The 19,863-nt window shown below is 43.3% G+C and overlaps 2 protein-coding genes across 6 annotated transcripts in view; both read left to right on the top strand.

Moving 5' to 3' along the window:
* The window catches only part of LOC125335223 (septin-2), a 35,369-nt gene extending 26,399 nt beyond the window's left edge, over window positions 1-8,970 (top strand). Inside the window, exons 12-13 of one of the 3 annotated variants that reach the window (XM_048322667.1) lie at window positions 1,502-1,595; window positions 8,187-8,970. In XM_048322667.1, coding sequence (XP_048178624.1) covers window positions 1,502-1,570 — 69 coding nt within the window. In that variant the 3' untranslated portion in view covers window positions 1,571-1,595; window positions 8,187-8,970. Of the gene's footprint in view, window positions 1-1,501; window positions 1,596-4,972 lie in introns of all 3 variants that reach the window. The other 2 variants (XM_048322665.1, XM_048322668.1) reach the window with 2 other exon arrangements.
* A 2,872-nt stretch (window positions 8,971-11,842) lies between these two features.
* SEPTIN5 (septin 5) overlaps window positions 11,843-19,863 on the top strand; it is a 42,693-nt gene continuing 34,672 nt past the window's right edge. Inside the window, exons 1-2 of one of the 3 annotated variants that reach the window (XM_048322662.1) lie at window positions 11,843-11,931; window positions 12,065-12,075. Coding sequence is in view for 2 of the 3 variants with exons in the window: in XM_048322663.1 (XP_048178620.1) it covers window positions 11,889-11,931; window positions 12,019-12,075 (100 nt within the window). In the remaining variant the exon portion in view is untranslated. Of the gene's footprint in view, window positions 11,932-12,018; window positions 12,076-19,863 lie in introns of all 3 variants that reach the window. The other 2 variants (XM_048322661.1, XM_048322663.1) reach the window with 2 other exon arrangements.

The raw sequence follows: 19,863 nt of genomic DNA on the forward strand, positions 1-19,863 counted from the left end.
CTGTATCTCATGCTGTTCCTGCGTGACTCTCCTTTTGTTGGAGGGCATCTCTGCAGCAGCCACAGCAACTTGAATTAGCCTCTCCTGAACCCTGTGCTGCTGCAGCAGGAGGATAAGTACATAAGCCAGCTAGTTTTGGGCAAGCTCTGTTACTGCTGGCTGTGCTGCAATCTTTTTTACTCTTTAGTTAATCTTCAGTATTTTACTCTTTCCTAAATATGTATCTGAGAGCAGGCAAGGAAAAGTGATACAGGCACCTGCAGTTAATTTTTATTTGTTCTGTGATGTTTCTTTCTTTCCATTTGGTGGTGTGGTTTTTTTTGTTTTGTTTTTTTTTAACGAAACAACAGCTCAACACCACATGCATTTACTCAAGCATTTGTCTCAGGTTCTTTTGTATTGAACCTGGTGGAGTAGCGACTATCAGAATAGTTAATGTGGCTGACTGGATGAAAATACAGTATAATTGTTTAGACATAGTGCTTTTTCAGTTTGTTTCCCCCCTGAAAATAAATGAAAGGAGTTTTCTACATAATTTAAAAAAAAAGAGAACTTGCTATACAAGCCTCAGGTTTTTACATGATCTCTGGTTTGAGATGGACTCAAAGGTTATACAATGTGCATGGAAATAGCAGAGTATTTCCTTTCCACCTTGTAAAATGGGGCACTTGTAGTTCTGTATGTGGAGCTTCCCCACCTGCATTTGGAAGGAAGTACCCAGTCATTTGTAAAGCAAATTAGAGGTATTTGCATGTATACTTTGAAAATCTATATTAGTGTTCTTTCCTCTTTCTTAGAACATTTGTTCCAATTAATTTTTTTTTTTTGAAAAAACAACGAGCAACAAAGCATTATATATAACTGGCCTTTTATGAGATGGAAACTAACTTTTAAGTGTTAAAAGAAAATGCCTTAAGAAAACAGTTATTTCCAGGAAAAGTCATTGTTTAGATGTAAAAAGTATTGGTGCTTAGTATGTTTAGTCTGGCTTTCCAAATTTTATAAACATCTATTTCTCTTTTGAAATAGTTTTTAAATCTTGTCTTCGTGTTTGGCTGTTAGTGCTTCTAAAAGTGTGCAGAGTTCCCTTATAGTCACAGGATGAGTGCTCCTACATGATACTGTGCTTTGAGCACCTGTATCAGAACAAAGCTGCTTTAGCTCACTCAGGTATAGCTCTGTGCATGCTTTCCTTATTATGGATTAAATGCTGATTCACAAGTCTGCAAACGTAGCTGGCTTCAAAAGATTTGGATTCTGTTGCTTAATTTTCATTATAAGTATTCTTACAAATCTTTTGTGAAAGTTAGATGGACTGAATTGAAGAATATGAGATGGGAAAAACCGAAGTATTCAGTTATGTGAATTACTGAAAGTTTCCAGTTTGTGAAGATGAAAATAGGATCTGTGTCCTACCATGGAAGAAAAAGTTTTAAGGTTTCCTGGATTTTTGGGCTTCTCATTAAATTGTTGTAAACATTTGGGTGTCTTTCTCTTCCAGCTGCGCCGCATGCAGGAGATGATTGCCCAGATGCAAGCCCAAATGAGGATGAAGCCGGGTGATGATTAAGGTGCTTAACGTCTGGATGCATCAGGTATTGCTTTTCTGACTTGTTTTCACCTCTTACATAAGATTTTGGCAGTGATTGTTGTTAAGTTTGCACTTTGGACTTGCATTTACAGTACTTAACAGGAAATAAAAGTGATGTCATGAGCAGACTAGAAAAGGTATATGTCAATGTTACCTTTCCAGCTGTTTTTAAGAACTGTAAATCCTTCTCTTCAGTGCCTTATTTTTGGATCATCAGGCTTTGCTTCTGTTAGCAGAAGCTGCTCAGAAAGTTAATTTGATATGTAAACAAAAGTTAGAGTGGTTTGGGGTATGTAGGCTGCTGAGTTTTCAACAGTTTTCTCAAAGAACCAGACAATTTTGGTCAGGTGTGCTGAATACAGACTCCCTTGATGATAAGTATGATGTATTAGGGGGGATCAGAGTGAGTGGAGAAAAAAATTTGTGTAGCACATACTCATTCTTTCTTCTGGTAGAATTCATCCTCTAAACGCAAGAACAAAACATGGACGGATATGAGGAGTCCTGTTGCTTAATACTTCAGTTTAATACTCTAGTTGTGATTGCTGGTCTTGTGGAATGTAAAGCTTGAATAAAATGGATTATGTTATCCCTTATGACCTTGTGTCAGCTGCCAACATTCCAAGCCTAAAATAAGGAGATTTTTTGTTGCCTTTATTTGAACCTTCAGTCTTCCTGTTTACATAAAAAGAAGAAAAAAATAATTAAGAAATAAACTTATTCACTGGATTCTCACTTAAGCAGAAGTTGATGGTTTTACTGGTATGTGCACTGTTATCTTTGAGTGAAGTACTTAAGGGGAAATAAGTAACTCAGTCTCAGGTTTCTTACTGTCACAGTTTCAACTGTGGCAGATAGAGGAGTCTTCACATCATGTCTTCCAACTTCCATACTAAGATATGTTTTCCCAGAGCTGGAAGTCTAAACACTGAGGCTGACCACATGGTGTATATGATAGCAGTGTCTGACAGAAAGCTCTCATTCCCTGCACAGGAGCTGGTCATTTTGCAGCCTGTTCAATATTGTTAAATATTATAGTTGGAATTGAAAGTTCCAAGTTTTCACAGTGACTTTGTTGTCATATGGTCAAATTCTGACTACTTGTGGAAATGGTTATTTGATGCAGGAAAGTGTTCTTAGTGTAAATTATTGTTACTGTTTTTTGCTAAGGAGCTCAGTTCTTTGTAGGAGTTAGAAATCATGTTTAATTACATGGCACTTTAAAACTGATAGTAAGAAAAAAACACCATAAACCTAACCTTGTCCACAGTTGCTGGCAGAGCACAGGATGGCAAGGGGTACAAATATGTTCAGAGTTCTTTCTCCAGTTCCTAAATGCTTTGAAATCAGTATCTGAGGGCTAATGGGATGTAGTATTCCCACTAATGGTTAGCCAGAAATGGCCCCAGATCCCCTGTGTTTCGCAGCTTCTGGCAGTACTGGATATGGCCTTTAGAAAAAGGAACTGGAGCATGGTTTGTCCCAGGCTGAATTTGCAGCCATGGGTACGTAAGTAAACAGAGTTTGAGCATGCTCATGTGTGTCCAAGGGAAATGTTCTTCTGTAGATACTTCACACTGCTAATCTGGAGTGCAGCTTGGACCACTCTGTGTGTTAAGGAGACTTTGCAGATTTAACTGAGTGTTCCCATGATCTTGTTGTGATTTGAACTAAATCTTGAGGTCATGTTTATTGGCCTGAAATACTGAGTATGGATGAGATATTTTGAGAAGGATTTGAATGAGATCCTCATACATGGAGGTCCTGCTGTTATTTTGGAATTTGCTAAGATACATTTCTGATGCTGCTGTGGAAATCATGTTTGACAGGTTGCTTTCAGGAAAGACTTTTGAACTTTGGGTTTTGTTACCCTTGAGAGAGAGAGAGAGTGAGAGATAGATTGATTTTTAGTGTAGTTTGTTGGCCAGTATGCACAGTCAGAACTGCAGATGCAGTTGTATGGTTCTGGCAGCATAATGAAGGGAATCCTAATCCAGATCTTAGCCGTAGGGAAGTTTCTCTAATGCATGTTAACTGACTTTGCAGCTTAGGAGGAGTGATGAGTTCAACCTCCACCATTCCCATCATGATGTATTTTATTGAACTCAGTATTTCTAGAGAAACCAGGAAGCTTGTAATTAACACAGTGGTTAACAGAACCAAACTGCCAACAAATTTAAATATAGTTGGTATTAATCTTTTTGTTCTATCAGAGTTTGTCTTGAACATCTCTCAGGTTCTAGTTTTACAAGAACTTTAAAGAATCACCTGTGCTACTGAAAGCACAGTCTCTCCTCCCATTGCTCTTTTGCACCCTTACTTTGTGCTGAGAAAAATATGTGACTTTATAAACACAGAGTTTATGTAAAAATTAATATTGTCACTCTTTTTATTTTGGATACATACCTACTTTTTGTGTTTTCTTCAAAAGTCCATTAAAATATTTTCCCCTACATAAAGCACAGATATAAAGATGTTTTCAGGTATTTTGGGAAAAGAGGAGTGGGGTATAGTATGAAGACTTTCATAGGTAGGAGCTGGAGAATAAACAGTAGGGTAATGAAATGTGTTAATATCCAAATATGTGAAATACCCACTTCTGATTTCAGATGTATTTTGGGGTGGGGAGGAGATTGCTGAATGCTTTGGGGTGTTCTGGGAGGAGCATTGCATAATGATTAAGAAGTGCTAAATTCAAATCCTTGCCAAAAAGACTGACAAGTCTGTGTTACCAGAAACTGCTGCACCGATGGGATGACTGGAAGGTCTGGTTTGCCTGATCCCTTTTGAATAGGGCCATCTTTAAAGGTTTTATGGAAAGAGCAAAAGGAGAGTTTACTTCAAGCAGTTTCCTTTTCTTTCAAGGCTGGAGTAAGAGAAGAATAAGGGGAGTGACAAAGGCAAAGATTAGACGTAGATGAAGGTTTCCAAAGAGGGTGGACAGATTTCTTGCTGTGAAGTAGAATCCTGAAAGGGAATGAAGATGAATGCTGGTGGAGACTGGGTTAGAGGTAGGAAAGGAAGATGATTTTGGCACACTGGTCATTCCTGTTTCCAGCTGCAGTTTCTGACAAAAGCCTGTGAGAACAGATGATGGTGATTAAGATCTTTTGAGTGCAGCCCTAACAAAGGTGTGTTGAGCTACACTTTTGTCTCTTTCCTCTAAACATTTAATAGCTTCTGTGTGCAACCAGTGCAGGTGGAGCAGGCAATGAGAGCACAGCTAGACACCAGGATATTCTTAGAATAAGTAGTAACAATTTTTTACCCTGACTTTTGATATACTCTCCTTACTAATCTTCCTTAGATTTTTTTTTTCCCTTGTAAAACACAAGATACTGCTGTAAAGTGTAGGAGCTTATTGGTTCTTTTATTTGACAGTTCACACAAAGGATTGAAGAGGAAGATGGAAGGGTGGAGTAAGGTACCAAAACCTAAAACAGGTTTAGTTTTATTTGGGTGCTCAAATATGAAATGCTTTTGAAATAAGCCTCTGCAGTAACTCCAACAGCACATTTACTAATTTCTGAACTTGTCCATCTCAGATGAGCAATTACTATGAAAAGCTGGAATAATTGTACCAAGTGAAATGGTTATTAGTTGATGTTTCTTCCCTTTGCTTCTCTGTTTCTCACAGCGTATCTCTTTGCAATCTGTTTTCCTCTTGCTATTCTAACAAATCTGGTTTGTCTGTCTTCACTCAGTTTCAAGATCATACTGGGACAAATCAGTAACAGAAGCCAGGCTGTGGAACGCTAATATAGCCATCTGGAAATGTAGTTATAGTTAGGGAAGTATATTCAGACAAAAAAGAAACCCAAGCATCTTGCACTTAAAATATCTGTAGCATGTTGAAAATTCTTTTAGTATAGCTTGTGATTTCCACAAGTATTTTAAAGCCTCCTGAGCACATTAACACTGTTCTGGTTATTGCTAAGAACAGTGCTAAAGACACCAAACAGCTTCTTCTTTCTACCAATGAATTGACATCATTTAACAGAACAACACAAAGCATTGTCATAGCAACCAGCCTTCTAAAATGATGCTGCTGAATACTGAATTGATCTGATGAGAAATGTCATTTGAGGCAGCAGAAATGATGATGTAGTTTTTTGGCAGCTGAAATTGAGAGCCTAGAGAATGTGAAGCTTGGGCAAATTTGTAGTATTTGGAACATCTGCCTGGCACTGCCAGTGGATGTTTCTCTGGCTAGAAGCTAGACCAGGAGAGTGCTGTCAGTGTCCAGCTCTCCTCAGCTCTTCTGACTCTGGAGTTGTTCAGCAAATCCTGCATTGATGGGCTGGCACAAGCTTTTTCACCCTTAGAGAACAGACTTCAGCTGGAAATTGTATGGTATAATGGGGAACTTGAAAATGTGTCAGGGCCACTTTTTGCCAAGAAACAGAGGAACATTTCTGATAGTTTGGAAGCTTAGATCCTGGTATGTAGATGTGCTTCTGTGGTTATCAACCCTATTAACATATTTAACTGATGAGCATTGGAAATCAGTTCAAAGGTCAGTTTTGTAACTTACTGTGAACTCAGCTGATGATGATTGCTGTGGGGAAGTATGAGGTCTTGCCACAGAGTAGCAAAGGAAAGGGAGCAAACTTGAAGCAGTGACGTCAACAGAGGGTGACTGAAACAGCAGAAAACCAAAATGTTTGGGGTGTGGTGACAAAATGAGTCAAAACCTACAGCAGGGCGCTGGTATCATCCAGTACTCCTCTGCCTTTTGGAAAGATGCCATTTCTCAAAGTTCTTGCTCACGAAGGGACACACAAAGGGCTGTAGTTATAACATTAAATGAGTGCTATTTGAAGAAAAACAACTGAGGTGAGAAAGTGCAGCTGCTTATAAAGCAAATTTCTCTCATTGGGAATTCAGAAGTGAACACATAGAGGTGTCAAGTCGCCCTGCATTGCAGTGGTGTTCTTGGAAGAGCTGAGGGGGAGGCAAACCCATTTCCTTTACAAGGTTTTCAAAATCTTTACAAATACAGGATTCTGAGCTATGTGACCACATGATCAGGGTGCAAGTGTATGCAGTACTTGCTAGTTATGCTACTTACTGAGAGAGTTCTGTTTTAATGGCACACTGGAGAAATGCCCTCTTTGTTAAATGATGGTATGAACTCACATTGCAGATGGAGGCATTTGTTAACTCTGTGTGTTCGTGAAATGAGCATGGGGGACTATAAGGTTGGTCTAGTAAAGCTGGAGGTCAAACTTGTCAAGAGTAGTATCAACCTAATTGTATCATAAAATACTGCCTTACAAGGAGATGAGGAAGAAAGAGCGGTGAGATGAATCCACATTAGAACTACACGAACATACTTTGCCCAAGTGTGTTCTATGAGCTTATAAAATGTGGGTATCGTGGAGCTAATGCTGCTAACATTAGTGCACAGCTGTGCTTAGAACCCAAGCCGACATGTTTATTGGAAATTCCAGTCCTTTTGTGAGTCTGAAACATGAGTTACGGTTTCTTCTTGAGGTATCTTCTGTAACAGATTAGAGTTGGGCAGGCACTGGCAGAAATCAAGTTTCTCTTTCAAATTTGAAGTAGCAGTGTAGCACAAGAGGTTAATTTTGAATTTGAATATTTAATTTGCTTAGCAATTTATGGACTCTAACTTTAAAGCCTTATTGCTAGCTTGCTTGTTTTAGTTGTTATTAGAGGTGATGGGCTCCTTAAAATAAGAAGAAATTGTGTATTGAACAGAATTCCCACAATGAGAATGGCAAAGAGCAAAGCATGTTGTTCCTTTACCCCACTGTAGTCTGGATGAGTGTTACACTGTATTTTACAAGTAAGTTGGCACAACGGTGTTTTTTAGAATGTTTCTATTTTTCCATCCAGATGAGCATTTAGATTAAGCTATTTTTTTCTGTCAGGAATGAGTATTTTTGGGACTGAAGAATTTGAGGTGTTTCCCCTGAGTTCCAAATCGGACGCAACTTCTTAAGCAGGATCCAACTTTCAGGGAAAGCTGGGATTCTGCTTTCTTTGTAGCAGCCTTTTTGATTGGCAAGTAACTGTAGAAATACCCAAAACTGACAGTTATTTTTGAAATTACAGACCAGTATCCCTTCTTTTTCAGGCACAGGAACAGTGCTGTATGAATGCTTGAAAAAATGTCTGCTTTCCTGCTTTACCTTAGCAGTGTTGGTGTATGATGTCGAACTTGCTGCCTACTGCTAGCCCTGTTTAGCTGAGTTGTTTGTTTCCCTCAGCAGCAATAATGCTTCACAGAACAGGCCAAGGTCGATGTGTTGTGTGCAGGACTGTTGAGAGGAGCTGTAAGGGCTTCTTGTGTTCTTGCAGGCTGAGGGGGGGTTTAGGTGCCTAAGAAACTATGTAGCTAAAAATGAGTTCTCATTTATAAGCTCTTATTAGACATTTGTGATAAATATTTGGGTCCAAACTGCTCAGCTGATCTAGTTGTAATGCAGGTCCCTGTGATGCAGAAACTGAAACTCCCTATTCCCTGGATTATGCTGCTTTGCTCGGAGGGGCTCCAACTGCCCCCAATGCTCTGACAGTGCCAAGAGTTTGTCCGTTCTAATGCTCTGTTTTCCACTTTTGTTCCCAGCAGCATACGGTTCTCTAAGTGGATGGGTGCTCTCTTTTCTTTGCCCAAAAGCTGGATGCCACAGACCAAGACCTGCGTTAAAACAAACACAAAGTCTGAAGATCGTGTTGTAAAACTGCTTGGTTTATATACTCAATGTTATTCAACTTATAGTGTATCTCTTTTGATTCTTTTGGTAACACTGTCTTCATACTTACCTATGTGGTTTTATTATCCTTCCTATACCTTTTTATTCAGAAACTGCCAAGAGTACACTGTGTGGACTAGTCATTGTGGTGGGTTTAAGGAATTAATCATTTATCTGCTAGGTTGTTCTGAACGGTTTCGTGGTTAATACTAAGACTTTGTGGCCTGTTTACAGTAAACGTTTGTGTGTTTGCACAGTATTATAACTTTCACCTGCCATTTTAGGTTATTATGTATCATATCCGTTTTTCAGAACTTCCTCTGTGCTTTTGTTGCATTTGAAGCTTCTTCTCTGGTGATTTGCATTTGTGTGATGTATGAGAAAATGTACAAAAACACCCATGATTCACCAGTGATTCGAAAAAGCTGACTTTTCTAAATCGCCGTGCCTTAACACACCACGAACGCTCCACACACCAACAACTTGTGTGGATGCCTCTGGAGGTTTGGCTTCAGGTCTCAAGTTTTGATGGCAAAAATTTGTCACAGGCATTTCTATCTGTCAGCTGAGCGATGGCATGTACTGAATTTTTATATATACCATAGCACTACTTTTCATTGAAGTTTTGTAATAAATTGTATGAATGTGGAAAATGTTGATTTTCTTTTTGGGGTGTTTTTTGTTATTTTATTTTATTTTGCCTTTTCAAGCTAATGTATGAAATGCTGTAATGGTGTTGTGCACAGTGCATATTCAGAGGAATTGTGATGTTTACCCTGGGGTATGAAGGTGTTTTCTAAAATTTGTCTACCTGCAAACTGCTCTGATTTCATTTTAAAACAGCTTTAAAAGTGTTTTACCTATAAGTTAGGTAGCAAAACTTCACATCCGCTTTTTTCCCAAAGTTCATTAGGCATCTACTGATGTCTTTAGGTGGGTGAATATCTTTGAAAATCTGATCACACACCTTCAGTTCATGAATGTTGCTATTTCCTTTATGTCATTGCTGAGTTATAGCTCTCTTCTGCATGCTTTTGTAGTCTTGTGTGTTTTATATATGCACAAGTATAAATTACTTTCCAAATATGGGATTGAGACACTTTGTCTTCTGTCCTAAATTGAGGTGTCTTTCATGTAATGATTACGCCTAATTTTGCTGTCTAGCAATGAGTGTTTAATCAGGATTCACAGATGATTGGCATCACAGGGATGCATATTTGGCTTGTTTGGAGTTGAATTGCATAAAATGGACGTTACATTATTACTTCAGTGGCTGCTATAACAAAGTTGAAAGAAGAAATGGAGTGACAGATTTGCATTCACACAAATTTTCTACTGTTTTTATGAAGATTTGAATTTAACCATGTCTGTCTAGAGGGCCGAGGTGAGAGATTTAATGGCAAACTTTCATGATTTGTTTGCTGTTATATGCACCTTTCTTGTTGTTTTTCTTCCAGGATTTTGTATCATATTTTGCAAGCCTGTTAATTATGTGCTGTCCGTTTGTGCTTGTGAAAGTCAGGATAGCCACACCCCTCCTGAGAAGCCCAGACTTCAGTTGGAGATGTTAGTTACAAGCTGGATTAGCTCTCTGAGCAAAGGTGGCATGAAAGCTTCATCTTTCTAAGCCAGCTAGGACAATGGGGAAGCAGACTATCAAAAGCATCTAGTCTTTAATTTCATTAAAAACAGGGGGTTTTTTCTCTCTCTTTAAAGCAAGGTGCCTAAAGTCACTGTCACAGTTCTTGTCTGGGAAGCCTCAGTGAAAAGATTTTTACTAGGGGATACTGAGTACCAGTTGATAGTCTGTACTTTCTTTGGGTTTGTGGATTCCAGATGGAGCATTTTGGCTCAAAATTTGAGATCTATTTCAATAATTGTCCAAGAAGGGCTTGCAGAGCTGCTGATTCCATATGTGAGTACTTTCCTTTCAATGTAGGGGGGGTTTTTTATGCTTTCTGTCACTTCTTTGATGTTGACTGATGTTAGTTTTCAGTTACATTTGAACTTGGTTTTGCTAAAATACTTAACAGTTTACTGGGAGAATATATAGTTGTTAAGCCAAGTCTTTGTATTGTGGAGCTCTCTGGATAGAGGACACTGGCTAGAGCCTACTTTCTGGCTTTGCATTTCAACTCCCATAGGTGTTGGCAGTGCCAGGGCCTTGGAAGACAAGTCCTTTTCTCTGAATTTCATCCTGGCCTTCTCCAGACTGACATTTTCCAGCACTGGGACAAAGTGCCCACATGTAACTTTTTTAATGACTGTTCAGCAGGATCAAAGAGCATTTGACTGCAATCCTTTCAGCCTTCATTAGTTTTAAAACACTGTGGCAGATATAAAACAACTCATGAAAGGCTGATTGGTTTGTTGGTGCCTTTAATTGTGGTGCAGTCTCTAATGGTCTGCGGCTCTCTCGCATTTAAAAACAAGGAAATTTGCTGACAATTACCTGATTTATTTTTTTCTTATGCTTTGAATCAATGGCTGAAAGTGAACTCGGGATGAGCTAATGTGGTTTTAAAATGTCTGTGCCTTGGAAGTGTCTCCTTGTTTTGTTATGAGGGATGTTTTGATTTGAGAAGGTGGAAGAAATGCCAAGGTAAATGCTGTGATGACTACAAGGATTTGAAAAGTTGGTATTGTGGCATCGGTGTCAGATTTGTTCCCAGGCAGGGCAGTCCCCTTTAGTTATGCAGCCATCACCCTGCCAAGCTTATCCTGTCCTGTATTCAGAAGAGTTTCAGGTCTGATAATTTGCCTGTCCTTGAAATGGGGAAGGCATGACCCCTCCCTGCAGCCATGGAAGTCAGGGGAAGGATCTGGGTGTCCTTAGTCTTCACATCCCATTCTCCTTCCTTCTCTACCGTTGAGTTTTCTATGAGCTGTTCTCATGTTATGTGCAACTGCTGCTTTTCATTTAAGTTCTCTCTTGCCTTGTCTTAAAGAGTTATGCTGACAGTTTTTACCTAAAATAACTTTCCATATAACCTCTTTAATTTTTTTTAATGGGAACGGAGCACATATTCCTGCTCCACACAGCATGGTTGCAGTATGATTCAGGACTTCCCACTGTATTTTGAGATGCTAAATCTGGAAACACATTTCCTATTTATTCCATTTGTGTTTGGGTTTTGTATTTTTTTAAAATACTGTATTCCTCCTTCTCGCCGCTGTTTTTCTGTTCGAGAGCAGGGACTGCTGCCTTTTATAGTGTTTAAACCTTCAGGGAGGTGTAGCCTGCCCGGGTCCGGGTGGCTGCGGGGGGACTATTCCTGCACATCACCGCGGCCCGGGGCTGCGTTCGCCAGCCGCTGGCACGGGGCGGGGCTGGAGGGGGGATCGCTCCGGTGCTCCTGCCGGCGGGTCCCGCTGCCCTGCCCGGCTCCCGCAGCCCCCGGCCCGGCTGTCACCCGCCGGGGGCGGGCCCGGGGCGGGCTCGGCTCCCGGGATTGGCGGCCCCGGGCGGCCCCGGCCCCTCGGCGGCGGCGCGGGGCGGCCCCACCGCTCGCACTCCCTCAGTCCCCCACCCACCCTCGCACACACGGGCTCGGCTGTCGCTCCGGGGAGGCATCATGAGCACGGGCATGCGGTACAAGAGCAAGCTGGTGAACCCAGGTGAGGCGGCGGGGACGCGCGGCCGCTCCGCCCCGCGGCCCGGCGCGTCCCTCTCGCCTCACTCTCTCTCCTTTTCTCTCCCCGCTGCCGGTCCCCGCCGCGGGCATCCCGTCCTGGCCGCGCCGCCCCGCAGAGGAGAAGCAGGTAGGTGGGCTCCCGCCGGGCACGGCTCTCCGCGGGGATGCGGCAGCTACCTGGGCACAGCGGCGGCTTGGCTGCATTCATCCGGGAAATAGGCGCTTTGCCTGCCGCATCCCCCCGGGTTTTGGCTTGGGTTTCTTTTTTGTCGCTGCCTTTGGGTGTGTCGAGCGGGTTCAGATGGAGAAAGGCAGCGCGGGACTGGCAGAGGCGTTTGGGTATTGGGAGCACGTCTCCCATCCGTCTGCCCTCCGCAGCACAGATGCGCAGACACAGCCCCGGTCCCTGCCGCTCCTTGGTGCTGCAGCCGATCGGCACCTCGCAGGCGGCCAGGATTTGGGTGTTAGGGAACATCTGCTTTGCTTTGCGAAGCTAATAGCTATTTGGAGACATGCCTTTGAGTCCTGGAGAGAGAGGAGGGGTGATGCAATCAGATGACATCGACAGGTTTTTTTGTTTATTTGGTACTTGGAGGGATTTAGGGTGTTTGAAAAGAAGAAGAATCCTTTTCGGCAGAGCTTGAGTGCTTAGGTAAGAGGTTATCAGGGTCCCGTGTGTTCCTCAGCCCCCATCATCATGATATAGTCAACATCTGCTGTAAATGGAAGAGCCTTTCTGTCTCAGAAGGGTGGGGATGGAAGTGATGGTTAACACAGCAGAGCAGTGCATGGGAAGAATCTCACCCATTCCCAGCCTGGCTTACACTTGCTTTTGGGTCCAGGCTCTCTGAGGCTCCAATTCTGTGTGAAGCAAACACCTTGCCTGCTAAGACCCTAGTACTGCACAGCTTTTTTGGGCCACAAAAAAGCAAACTAGCATTGTAGCAGCGTGGGTATTCACCTGGTCATGGCAAGGGATGGTATTTCCCTATAAAATGCAGACTTGGCACTGTGCATTTTTGTGAGCTGCTGATTGCAGTGATGAGAAGAACAAAGTGAATCTAGGGGTAATGGGATAATGGGATCACCAGTTGCATTTTTCCAAGGTACTTGAAATTTTGCTATTATTTTGTAGTTTTTTGTGAGTATTGCTGTTAATTCTTCTTTTATTTCTGGATGAAAGCAATCCAGAATGTGTTCTGACATTGTGGAACATCTAGTGTAAGCTGTGAACTGGGGAGAAGCTTTGTAACCTCCCCAGAAACATGCTGTTCTTCAGTTCATGTTTTTAAATTAAGAGGGAAGCGGGTTATGTACAAGGCTCCTTTCTGTGCATTCCCTAGGGGAAGAAGTGAAGTAGAGATCAGAGGAGTCTGTTGTAGATATTATCATAACTCCTGAAGGCCCTCGTCACACTACATAGGCAAAAGTGGGCTGGAGTCTGAACCCCAAAGAGCCCATGTGTGCAGGACAGTGCAGTTCCCGCTGGGGCAGAGGAGGTCTTTCCTCCAGTGTGGAGGGGGTGTGTGTGTATCTGCGTGTCTTATGCTGAGTGTAGAGTGGGTCTTGCATGACAGAGCACAGTTCATTATGGATTTGGGCCAGCCCTGTTACTTGTGGATGGAAAGGGGAAACCAAGCTGTGAACACAAAGTGATCTGTTAAAATTGAAGTGAACATGCAAAAGCATAAAATGATTTTTGTTTAGCATTTTTTAAGAGCAGGATTTTTCTTCCTGTGCTTTTTTCCAGTCTTCTTGCATCTGACAGCAGATAACAATTTAATGGATTTACTAAAGCTGTGGTTCTTGTCTGAATTAATTTTTCAAAAATTATTATAAAAGCTATTTTGTAATGAATATTTGGGAAATGCAGTGAACTTCTGAGAGGGCAGTACAATAGATTGCATATAAGTAGGGTTACCTTTGGTAAAGTCTTAATAATATTCATGACTTACCGAGTCCATAGAATGGAACAATGTGGTGTCAAACAATATGTCTTCATCCTCCCTCACAGCATGGTCAGGGCTGATGCATTGTCTGGGTTCAGGGTACTCTGATTTGCAGGCTGGGCTCCTAATTACTACCATTCATCAGGAAAAAATAACGGTAGATTCTCCACCTCTCTGATTTCCAAGGAATGACCTCTTAATTACTGAAGTCAGTGGAGGTTTCATACCAGTCTCTGTGTGCAGAGCATCCAGTATTCCCAGGGGAAGGGTTGTTGTTTAAGAGCTTGGGCTGGTATGGAGCTCTGTGGCAGGTTGCCTGGTGACACCAAGCTCCTCAGTTTTATTACATCTCAGTTCAGCACCTCTTGGAGAGGGATGGTTTCTCTCCTAACAATTTATTTACCACTGGATCACTAGGAGGGATTCTCATGGTGAAGCTGGGTAGGAAATGAAGCAATGACTAACGTCCCATGAGCAGAAGAATAGGCCCTGGGTAGGGAAACCCAGCAATTTGTCAAGAGTATTGACTTGAGAACCAAACAGGGCAAGTGCAGCAGATGGATGCTCTGCCAAAGCCAGAGGTGTTGGTGTGGGAGGAGTAAAGGTGAAACCTCCCAAGTACCTGGTTCAACTGGAGTCTCCTGGCACACTCCTCCAGAACATGCCTCCTAGCTCGTGTTGTTGGCGTGTGTGTGTTTGGGGTGTTACCTTGCCGTGTCTCTGAAGCTGGCTCCTGCTCATTCAGGCTCATGTCTCTAATGTTCTTTGAAGTCATTGTTTCTTTTTAAATCAGGAGGATGGGAACCTCTCCTTCCCAAGTTGATCTCTCCCCACCCCATCAACTTGCAAAGTTGTTTGGGTGTGGGAGCAGAGACTATCTGGTGGATCCAGTTCTTTCAGTGGGTTTGAAATTACAGGGCTGTGCCTTTTGCACTCAGCTTAGCCCTTTTTTTCTACTTGAACATATTTTGAAGTGGTCTGCTTGTCAGTAAAAATATATGTGGGGGGCTGTGTATAGAGAAGATGGTGTGTAAAAGGTAGTTTGATTGGAGGAGTGGTTTCAGTGTGAGTCATTGAGAACTGAATTCATTGCCTTTGTGTTTCAGTTTTTGAGAACCTGGGTTTTATATGTTAAAAACTTTCATTCAGACTCCTTTGATTTTTTTTCTTATAAAAAATGGAGCAGAGATTTCTATCTGTTCCTGGAACAGCAGATATTGCAACAGCAGAGATGTCTTCTATCTAAAATAGCAACTGTGCCAACACAGAGCATCATTTTTAAGGTCAGCTTTCAACCCCAGCCATGCCTACCAGAGAACACTGGCTGGTGGAAATCCCCCAGTTCCCTGTTGAAGTGTGCTGAACTGCCTTCTCCTTTTCTCTGCTATGCTTATGGAGAAATAAGCCCAGGTGGGCTTACAGGAAAGTGTATCTCCTGAAAAGCTGCACTCTGGATAGAGCTGAGGCACCTGAGGTAGTTGTAGATACTGCCTGTGTCACACTGAGGACAACTCTACTGCAGGCAGCTGCTGATGACCAAGAGCAGATTAAGAGGAGGGAAAAGTGGTGATTCCTTGTGCCTTGAGCTGGTTGAACAGGACCTAATGTGACCCTCAATTTCTATGCAGATACCTATGTGGGGAAAATGGATTAGTTGAGTTTTGTGAAGCATGTGATGAGAAGTATAATCAGAGTGGTAGGTTCTCTTGTACAGCAACTGTACAGCAAAGACCACAAGCAGACCTTAGTCTTTACACAATCTCCCCAAACTCTCTGCTGGAGTAGCTTGGAGGATTTGTACCTGCATTGCCATCTTTCACCTAAATGTTTTTCTTACAGTAACAATTCTTGTAGTCTTGTGACTAGAGGAAAGTTCTTGCTTGTGCAGAAAAGTATGGAACCTGGAAGGAGAACAGACTACCACTGACTTTTTAATTTTCTCAGAATTAAACCAATTATTTTATAATTGTGATTCTTTGAATCATTGCGAGCAGCAGTATGGATCTGTGTTCCTGCTCTGTATCAATTCAGGGTGGTTGTGGTGAGGTGGCTTTTTTTCCCCCTTGGAGAAAGCAAAATTATATTTGCAGCTGTCTTAATGGGATATTTCACCACAGCTGGATAGTCTCTCACTGTGTCATAGCTTGCCCTGGGTGAGGCTGTTTCTCTTTGACTCCCCACATTAATGTCTCTTCCAACCTCTGTGTTTTCCAACCCTGGTCATGCATCCTGGCCACCAAGATGCGCCTGCCAGAAGGGGAGTAGCAAATTAGTCACAGAATCTGGAGGTAAATAGTGGAAACACTCTTAAAGCAGCACATCCCTGCTTGTTTTTCTGATGTCCCAGTATATCTTGGCCAGATGTAGCATAGGAGTGGAAGCTTTTACTTCTCTGTGAAAAGCCTTGTGTGTTTCATTCATTTTTTTTGGCCCATTTCAAAAGACAGCGTTGGTCCCTTGCCCTCTGAGCTGGGCAGAGGCTCAGTGCTCAGAGCAGTGTGTTGGGAGTGGGCTGGGACTGCAGAAGGTCAGGAGGTTCAGCCCTGCCTGTCTTTCTGCTGTGCATCTGTCTAAACAGCCTGGCTGCAGGAGGCCCTGTATCACAGATGGGCTGTTCTGGGCTGGGAAGCAAAGTTCATCCTGGGCACTTGGACTTTTTTTTTTTCCCATTCTTTGTCTGCTTGGCTACCTGTAAAAGGGCTTTAAGAAGAGGTCAGTGCATGGACTTCATGGTGAAACGGAACCACTGGAGAGCTGGGAACAGATTCTGTCTCCTCCTGCTGCTGCTGTCTCTCTTCAATTATTTATGCTCCAAATGGATGAAACAGTTGTGAGTGCAGGGCAGGGGAGACGTTCAGCCCTCTCGGTGCAAGTATCAATCTGCAGTTTATGGAAAGGAGAAGTAAGTGCTTCCTGCACAGGATTTTTGTCACTTCAATTTCCTTGCCCAGCTACTTGTGCGCAACTCCAAAATTCTGCTGCACTTGTAAGAGATGTGCAGGGCTGTTCCAGGCACACTAACCAAATGTGTAAGTTCAACAGATGTTAGGACATGATCCTTGCTGGTGTTAAGGAAGTAGGAACAACCTTCATTTAACCCCAAGAGATGCTGGTGACTCTTGTTCCGCTGCTGGGTTGCAGACTGCTGGGGCTTTGCAAAAGAGGGCTTGCAATTGCAGAGGGGAAAATGTTGCTGCCATTTGAACAAAGGAGAAACGCAGTCCCTGGGTGCTTTTAGTCTCCAGAGTCAAGGAGTCTCTTACAACCACTTACACTCTCAAAAATGTTACTGGCTTCATGCTGGTGCTGTTCTTCATTTGATGGTTCTAGCAATAAATGTAAGGGGCTTGTGTTATGACAGTTCCCTGGGAAAGTTGAGGAAAGGCAAGTCAAGAGAGAGAAACAACTGGTGGAATTCAGTGTCTTCTAGAACCCATATTGCCCAGTTTCAATCTAAGGTGCTGTTCATTAAATACCCAATAAAATGGACATCTTGGAAATCCAGAGGAGATTCCATCTCAGCCAGCTGGTTGGTCGCTATACCAGGCCAGGCTGGGTGCCTGCTGTGTGTCTCTAGAGCTTTGCCAAATTAGTTTTAAATGTTTGGTCGTAGGGGTTTCCCCAGCTGTTTTGGGACACCCCACAGTGGTGGCTCCTACGACCATGCTGCAGTTACTGCTCATATGTGCTGAAACCAAGCCTGGGGAGTTTGGCTCCATCCTTAATACTTCAGCTACTTCTTGCTGAGGTACCTCTTGGCTAAGTCGAGAGGGTTCCTCTCCCATTCCCATTTCTCTTCCAGTTCAGGTGGGCTCTGTGTTACCTTTTTTCTTGGATAGTAGAGTACGAGCTGGAGGGTGCATTCTTTGCTTGCCTGTAGCATTTTCTTGCCTGACCAACACTTAAGTGTTTGTCCCCTTCTTGTGCAAGGCAGAGGTTTCCCTGTGACAGTGAAACCACACAGGGTAATGCTCTACTCATAAAAGAAATGTGTGGCACCTCTACTACGTGTATGACTTCAGATGTTTGTGAAGTGTCTGCAAGTTGTTTCATAGCATACTGGAATAATTCCCATAAGGGCTAGATTTTGTGTGTGTGTGTGCATGTCTACAGTGTGGTTAGCCTTGAAGCACAGGAAAAAATGTTTGTCTGCTGTTACACATTCCTTTCTCCCAGAGATTTGTCCCTGGAGCTGTGAAGAGGTTTGCAGTCATCTTGTTCCCACAAAAGTGTTCAGGAGCTGGATTTGTGTGTGGTGCTGGGATCAGATGCCAGAACATATGCTCCTCATCAGTATGTATGTGTGCTGCTGTTCATCCATGACTTGGTTTTCCAGAAACACTGTTCAGCATGAAAGTGAAAGGCAGCACTGCATGCTGAGAGGGAAGATTTGGATGTACAGTGCTGACCATAGGGGCTGGGCTGCAGGAAGTGGAACAGATCTGTTGCTCCTGACTTAAGTTAGAGCTGTCTTTGTTTTAGGACTGAATGGGGTGATATTCTTCATTCCTTCTCTTTTGTATTTTCAGTGCATTTAATTGAAATCTGCTATGACCTGCTAACATTCAGCTCTACACTGGTATCCCTTCCCTCAGTCCTCACTCCCTGCCCGCAAGGCTGGTACCCCAGCAACATCACAGCAGCCAAGTGCTGGGGATGGCTGAAAGGAGAGTGTGCTGAGAAGATGCAGGGACTGCTTTGCTAATGAGGAAAGCTTGGCTAAGTGTTGGCCAAGAGCTGAAGAGGAAATGAAACCCTGCACAAGCATCTGCAAGGGTGTAACGCCAAGAGGGGGAGGAAAATTGTTTAGTTTTTGGCTTGAGTACAGCTGTCCACTCCTGAAGTCAAAAGAAATAAGAGAAGTTGAGGCTGAAGTTGAGCTCTGGAAGAGGGATGTAGCTGTGCTGGGCAGTGCGGGGATGCTCAGGGTGGCAGAGACCTCTCTGGACACAGCTGCGGAGCCCTCGGCTTGCCCCAGCCTGGTGCCGTGCCGTGGCAGCCAGGGCCGAGGGAGACTCAGGGTTAACACTTGGAAATGTAGCAGTGGAGGGATCTTGGGCTGTGGTTCATGCAAGCCTGGGGCTCTGTGGGGTGTGAGCCAGTGTAGTTGTAAGTCAGTCAGAGGGGGGAAGCCCTTACTAGAAGTTCACTCAGCTCTTAAATCTGGGCTGTTTCTCTGCGCAGTGGCTGCTGGCAGTAACAGCCGCCTGCTCGTCCTGCCCTGACTCTGCTGGGGAGAGAGGGGCAGCGGCTGCCTGACCCTGCCTGTGCTGTGTGACCCCTCGGTGCCAAGGAGAGGGAGACCTGAGCTTTGTGCGGCTCAGCCCTTTGCTCTTCCGGGGATCTTTGGGAGTGCCCTGTTTCTCTTGAAGCTTGCTATCCAATGTGTCCAGGGTGTGTGTATGGAGCTGGGATGGCCCGTCTCTGCCTGACCCCACCCGACGCAGTTGGTGCCGTTCTCCCAGAATGACTCCTGGCAGGGAAACTGGGAGCTGGGAGTGCAGGCTGAGCAAATAAACCACAGGATCATGAGTGCTAGCTCCTGGAGACTGGCCATGAGGAGTGAGCCCGTCCCACTGACCTCTGGACGTTCTCAGTGCAGAAGCAAGGGAGGGGAAAGAGATCCACTCAGCTTGTGGGAAAAGAGGCTCCAAGGGCTTAACATCTTCCTTCTGCTCTCTGTGATGCAAAGCCTGTGGCAGTACAGATGTGGCTCCAGTGATTGTTTCATTTTTCCTTGCAGACCCCTGGTACATGAAGCTGTGTGAACACAAATGAGAGCACAAGCCAGGCCTTTTACTGCTATAGTTTGTATTGCAATTATTTTTAAGATTACTTCCCAGGCAAGTCACTTTGCTTTCAGTTTTTTGTAATGTCTCCTGGCTGTTTCCTCAGTGTGGGAACTATTTTAATCCTTCCTGACGCACTGAGCTCATTCTTGCTGTGATACGTACACACATGTAGTC

Source organism: Corvus hawaiiensis, chromosome 18 (assembly GCF_020740725.1).
Source record: "Corvus hawaiiensis isolate bCorHaw1 chromosome 18, bCorHaw1.pri.cur, whole genome shotgun sequence".
Lineage (NCBI taxonomy): Eukaryota > Metazoa > Chordata > Aves > Passeriformes > Corvidae > Corvus > Corvus hawaiiensis.